This window comes from Trichechus manatus, unplaced genomic scaffold, assembly GCF_000243295.1.
Source record: "Trichechus manatus latirostris isolate Lorelei unplaced genomic scaffold, TriManLat1.0 scaffold00154, whole genome shotgun sequence".
NCBI classification, from domain to species: domain Eukaryota; kingdom Metazoa; phylum Chordata; class Mammalia; order Sirenia; family Trichechidae; genus Trichechus; species Trichechus manatus.
The window spans coordinates 1,060,910-1,067,644 of NW_004444090.1; the positions used below are offsets into that span (position 1 = coordinate 1,060,910).

At 37.8% G+C, this 6,735-nt stretch overlaps 1 protein-coding gene across 3 annotated transcripts in view; it reads right to left on the bottom strand.

Annotated features, from left to right (window-relative positions):
• Window positions 1-1,930: 1,930 nt before the first annotated feature.
• The window catches only part of LOC101355222 (cytochrome b5 reductase 4), an 86,064-nt gene continuing 81,259 nt past the window's right edge, over window positions 1,931-6,735 (bottom strand). For 2 of the 3 annotated variants that reach the window (XM_004386041.1, XM_023740366.1), the window contains 2 exons: window positions 5,987-6,151; window positions 1,931-2,564 (listed from right to left, as the gene is read on the bottom strand). In XM_004386041.1, coding sequence (XP_004386098.1) covers window positions 2,510-2,564; window positions 5,987-6,151 — 220 coding nt within the window. In that variant the 3' untranslated portion in view covers window positions 1,931-2,509. Of the gene's footprint in view, window positions 2,565-5,986; window positions 6,152-6,735 lie in introns of those variants that run through there. The other variant, XM_023740367.1, reaches the window with a different exon arrangement.

Here is a 6,735-nt window from a genome sequence, read left to right on the forward strand (position 1 = left end):
TACTGGGACAGGAACTCCATGCTGGGAGAAGCAAGCCAAGCAAAACTGGGGATTCTGATACCCCTTCCACTAAGCACTCAGCTCCTAGAGCAGGGCTGTCACACAGAGAAGCATGCCTTCCCCCAGCTCCAGAGCTATATAGCACAGAGACTTTGCAGGGGTAGAGTTGGTGGGGGGGGGGGGGCGGGGTAGAGAAGCAGGTCATAGAACAGAAAGCTCCAAATCTCTCCCCTAACAGAAGTGACTCGATTTGCAATGAAGTGTGGAGAAATTCAAGCCTACATACGGACTCTCTCAGAAATAGTGGAGGCTGCGGTGAAAGGCAATTGAGAGGAAATTGATGGATTCATTGGAGATACTGGCTAAACTACAGAGACAACTGAAAGGAGCCCTCCTGGGGCAGAACAAATATCAAATACTGACGTCAGGAACTATCCCTTCAGTGGAGCCCTGATTTGATTCAATCAATCTGTGTACCAGTGAATCAGACAGAGAATTCAAGAGGAGGAACACACTTGGGGAGGGATGAAAATGTGAGTTTTGTTTGGGAAATGTTGAGTTTGAGAGATCTGTGGGACATCGAGGTTGGGTCCAGACGGTAACTGGATAATGAAAACTGAAACTCAGCTGATTCTCAATTAGAGATTCTAATTTTGGAATTATTAACATATACCTGTTGCCATTGAGTCTATTTCAACTCATAGCAATCCTGTAGGACAAAGAGAAACTGCCCCATAGGGTTTCTAAGGCTGTAATCTTTACAGAAGCAGACTGCTACCTGCACAGCAGCTGGTAGGTTTGAACCTCCAGCCTTTCAGTTAGCAGTCAAGTGCTTAACGACTGTACCACCAGGGCTCCTTAATTAACATATAGGTTAATAAAATCATGTGAGTGGATAAGATCACCCAGAAGGGTACTTAGGGGTTTTCTTTTGCTTTAAAATACAATAAAAGGAGGAATGAGGAAGGGACACATACAGATAGTAACAGAGAGAAAACTGAAGAAACTAGAAGAGGATTGAAGGAGAAAAAGGTCAGAACAGATGAGAATGAGATGGGCTCAGGTAGAAAGAACTGATATGTTACTAATGAACTACAAGAGCAAAAAGGAGGTTTGTAGAAAGTACATGAGCCCCCCTTAGACTAAGGAAAGAAGGGAGGTGGCAGGGAGGCATGAAACTAGAACTAGCTACTGGGGAACACTGCCAGTTCAGCGGAGCTAGATTCCTGTCTGCGTGAATGCTGGTGTGGGCGGAATTGGCTACAGAAGACAGAAGACATGAAAAGGTGACAGTTTTCAGTCAGCCATTTGCACCTTGTGTTCCTCATGAATGCACACTTCTTCAGTGAAAGTTTAACCCTCCACAAAATCATTCATAGGAAATGTGGAGACTTGCCTCCAACCCCACCTTCTGTAAAACACTGCTGCTATACTGAACAAGATTGAAAAACCCCAGTTAGTTTATGAAAGGCTCACAATGACTTCTTGATACTCTGCTAAATCCCAATCTGTAAAAGAGTTTGAAGGCTGCATATAGCAGCAGGGAGAGAGGATAGCAGGCCCACACATCAGTGCTCAGGAGGGCTCCCTGCTGAACTGCCAGCTGTGAGGAAAGCTGCCAGCCAGGGCAACAGCAACATTTAGGACAGAGTGTTCCTCATTTTCCCAGCTGGTCCAGATGGGCTCCAAAGGAGTTAAAATTTAACTCATTCCAAAACACCAAATAATTATTTTAGGCCATGGGACAAGATGCTACGCTTTCATTTCCTTTCCTGATGCCCTTTTCAGTTGGTTTTGGTTATGAATCAAACACACCTAGTCCAAGGCCACGTGTGTGAAGCATCTTCAGTATCTTTTATTGCTGCCTTTTTGGATTCTCCTTAGACACAGAACAATACTGTCGCAGTCAACCACATTTCCACCACAAGGATTAAAAAGTGCTTAAGTATAATTTTATTCTATTCTGAATCAAGCCACACACACACACACACACACACACACACACACACACACAAAATGTTTGGATCACTTAGTAAGTCATAACATTCCATGTTTTAATATTAATAACAAGGACATAAGTGACCATTTCCTGAGTTAACAGTGCAATGTAAAATTCATCTGTATTGCTAATTAGACATTTTACAGTATAGAAACATGATCAAATTGATCATTTACCTTATGTCATAAAACACAAGTCCCTATTTTAGAACAGTGATATAGACAATTTAAATGGTAAAGAAATTTGTGATTCATAACAAAGAATCCTGTATGTATTTGTTGTCATGACTGACTTTCCAGGTCAAATATCAGTAGTAGGAATAGTAAAATAAGTTATGGTACAAAATAAAGCACAAATTATCTATACTGAAGGAATACTGATTTCATTTAAGAAACAGAAGCCTGAATTCTAGTTATCCTTTTTCCATATACAAAAATGTTCTCTTAAAAAACCCTAAGCAATCACAAATTTAGATAAATCAGTTGAATAAAGGACAATGACAGTTCTTCATTATGCTGTAAAACTATGAATCTCATCTTTGGAAAAGTTAAGATCATGCAGCAACCTGAAAAACAAATAAAACACATGCTTAGAGAAAATTAAAAAAAAAAAAAACATAAGATCAAAGTTTACCATAACCATAGTACTTTATTTTTCATTTTTCCAACTGTGTATTTTTTTTAAAAAAACACAATATTTCTAAAAAATTAACAATAATTCCTTGATATCAACAGTTACATGGTTAGTGTTCAGTTTTTCAACTGTCTCATGACTGTCATGATTTTTTAGTTTGTTTGAATCAAGAGTCAAAGTCGACTCATTGTGATTAGCTTTTAAGTATCTTTTGATCTATAAGATACTCCTCCAGCTCTCTTTCTCCTGCAATTTATTTATTGACAAAATCAGATTTTCACCTGTAGTGTATTCTCTAGTTCTCAATTTGCTGTTTTATCTCTGTGGTATACTATAATAATGTGGTCCTAGGTCCTTCTATTTCCCGTAATTAACAGTTGGATCTAGAGGCTTGATCAGATACAGGTTCAATTCTTTCTGGCAAGGCTACTTCATAGGCACTTCATCATAAGGAATATAATATCTGGTTGCTTCTCTTTTTGGATGCTAGCAACCACTGATGATCTATGTATAGATTTATTAGTTCATTAGGGACTGAAATTATTAATATTCTATTTACAGTCTTCTAAGTCATATTTTAGTTATCTGTATGTGCATTTGTTTCCACCACTAGCCAGTGAAGGCCTTGAAAGTAGAGACTTTTTTTTTCAACTCTGTATAAGTAGGTGGATGTTTAGTGGTAAAAGAACCTTTATTAACCAAGTAATTAGAAGCTCTTTACATTAAAAAAAAAAAAAAAAGGTTATGAGTCTTTGTTATCACATCATACAAAATTTGACAAAATTTTCACCAAATATGGGGAGTATGTTTCTGGTGGTTATACTTATAATAGAACCTATGTAGCAGACATGAAATCAACTTTGGAAGGATCTAAGAGTGGGTATCTCAAAAAAAGAGTCATTCTTCAGAACAGCAAAAACTGTAGTATAGTAAGAGGTCCATGTAGCTGCCAATTAAGAGAGATATACCACATACAGTAAGACGGTAAGGACAAGGCAACCAAAGAAGTACGAGTCTTAAACTGAAGGTCACAAGGGCAGATGCTATGAATTGCAAGTGGTGATTTGAACTGAGCTACAACTTTATGCAGCATGTTCAAGGGTAAGTAACATCAGGGATCTAACTATGATGATTAATAATACTCCTGAAGAGTAGTAGGCAAGCCAGCTAGTGTAGCATAGAAAGATTAGCTCTGAAGTAAAATTGAGAAAACAAACCTGTAGAGGTTATAAACCAAAACAAATAAAAAAAATACACTGCCATCAAGTCGATTCTGACTCCTAGTGACCCTACAGGACAGAGCAGAACTGCCCCACAGAGTTTCCAAGGCTGTAAATCTTTACAGAAGCAGATTGCCACACACATCCTTCTCCCACAGAGCGGTGGGCGGGGTTCCAACCACCGACTTTTCAATTAGCAGCCAAGTGCTTAACAACTGCGCCACCAGGGCTCATTCTAAAAATGCATAATTACTAAGATCTTGGCTACCTTGTATTCAATACACATTTACTGAGGCTTCAGTATGCAAGGAAGTGGCTAAGCCTCATAGGAAACCAAAATGTAGAAGACATGGTCTTGGCCCTTAAGAAGCCCACAAGTCATGGGAGAAAGCAATCCATTTCTAAATATAGCTCTGAGTTTTGGATACCTTTAGCATATCTATTAGGGAGGCTGTATAAGAAATTCCTTCTCAGTCAGTGGGAAATCCGATTAAATGGCCTTAAAGACAGTTTCTTTCCATGCTGAAGAAATTCCATTCTGATTAATTCCATTCACTTAAAAAGTATTACACTGCAATCTATACATAAACATTAAGGTAATTCTAAAATAGCTGTCAGTAAAGTAGAAAACTCCGTAGCTCTTTTCCTTTTCATCTAAAAAATTATTTTATTTCAAACCACATTATCATTCTTCATTGTAACTTTAACATTTGTGGTTGAGCTTTAAAGAATATAAGTTTAAATAGAAACATTAAGTTTTTTAAGTTGAGAGAGGTTAACTAGAAGAAATTTTTTATGAAAGTATTAAAATCCAGAAATAAATATAAATTTAATTACAATACAATATGTACAGAAATACTTTTTAAATATCTGTACTTATTTATATTTATTGGAGTCAATTTTTTCTATAATTATAATTAAAAATAAAATAGCAAGACAGAGAAGATTATCTAGAATATGTTAGGTTTAGTCATATACCAAACAAGAAAAAGCAGGCAACTTAAGGCAGCCGTATCTTTAAAAGAAACCCTGGTGGCGTAGTGGTTAGGAGCTACAGCTGCTAACCAAAAGGCTGGCAGTTTGAATCCACTAGGCACTCCTTGGAAACCCTATAGGGCAGTTCTACTCTGTCCTATAGGGTCACTATGAGTCGGAACTGACTCGACTGCAATGGCTTTGGTTTCTTTAAAAGTATCTTTAAAATCATCTAGAAACCCAATGGTGTGTTTTAGTGCCAATTATTTAGTCCCAGATATTTCAAGTGCCATTTTAGAGTTAAGTCAGATCAAGGTAAATTTCAAATAAGAAGGATACTACTATTGATTTTTCATTATTCAGGGTTCAGTTGTTAGGCTTGGCTTATTTAAGTTCTGGTAGCCATGAGTCAAAACCGACTTGATGGCAACTAACAACTCTCTTTTTTGTCTTGCTGCCTAGCTTCTGATCACTGTATTATTTAGTAACTTTCATGCAGTTGCAGAGAATAAAGGAAGATGAAAAGCTACGACGAGGTGAACACTGCTTATTAACCCATTGCTGTCAAGTAGATTCTGACTCATAGCAACTCTATATGACAGGGTAGAACTGCCCTATAGTGTTTCCAAGGCTATAATATTTACAGACGCAGATCACCACATCTTTCTCCCTCAGAGCGGCTGGTAGGTTCAAACTGCTGACTTTTCGGTTAACAGCAGAGCACTTAAGCACTGCACCACCAGGGCTCCTACACTACTTATTCCAAAAACTAAACCCATTGCCGTAGAGTTGATTCCGACTCACATTGCTGATTAGTTACTACGTATTACAAAGCCTTGGTAGAAAAAGAGGTCGAACCTAATGTCTCAAGTAAGACTGTGGCACCACTGTGAATTGATCCATGTTGCCAGTCATTAGCAGAGATACTAGAGAGCTGGCTGTATCTTACTTTTTCGTTCTTATCTAATATGCAAAGTCCTGGCCTCTAACCCTTCATTTGCATGAAGATTAAAAACTTTGTTCTTTTCTTAGGCTGGAACAGATTATTAAAGTGCAGGTTCATACAAAAAAGAAGAACTGAAAGATGTCAACTGCCTTTTATGGGAAGATCTTCATTTTATGGTTTGAGCATTGTGTTTCCTACCACATTCCCACTCACCTTATCCCTTCTTCTGTAAATGGCGTTGGTCCACAAATGCAGATGAGGACTTTGGATTTGTGTGAGCTTCTTTTCAAAAATTCAGAAAGAAGAGCTGGTGAAATGTGTCCCTGTTTGCCATTCCATTCAGAAGTAGGCGCTGAGAGAACAAATTCAATGTCAAATCTAGAGGAAACATTTAAAAAATGTCTATTATTTAAACACATTCTCAACATGCATCAAGTTCACTAAAATGTACTTTTTTCTCTTCCTTTAGAGAACAATTTGATATGTAAAGATTTTCTACGAAAGAAATGAAATAAATTATAAGCAATGATTTAACAAAAATCTAAGTCTAAATTCATATTTACTAAGGATTAGCTTTTGCTATAGATAAGGAGAGAAATTTGGCTTGTTTAAAAAGAGTGCCCCAAGGGAACTCGGAGAAGTCCAGATTTCTATTAATAATCTGCTTGCATAAATCACAGTAAGGAGTAACTACCAGATACATGTGTATTTTTATCTATGGCTCAACCTCTCCAATGAGTTCCAGATCCTTATAACAAACAGCCTACCTGACTTCTCACTGCTGTGATCTCAAAAAGGCTTCAACTTCAACATGTTCAAGACAGTCCCACCCCTGGCATTACCTGTCTTCACTGCCATAACTCTGCTTATTCTCCTTTCTCTTTCTGTAATGCTTCTACCACCCTTCGCTCTTCAGTTCTTGGAGCCCTGGTGGCACAGTGGTTAAGAGCTTGGCTGCTAAC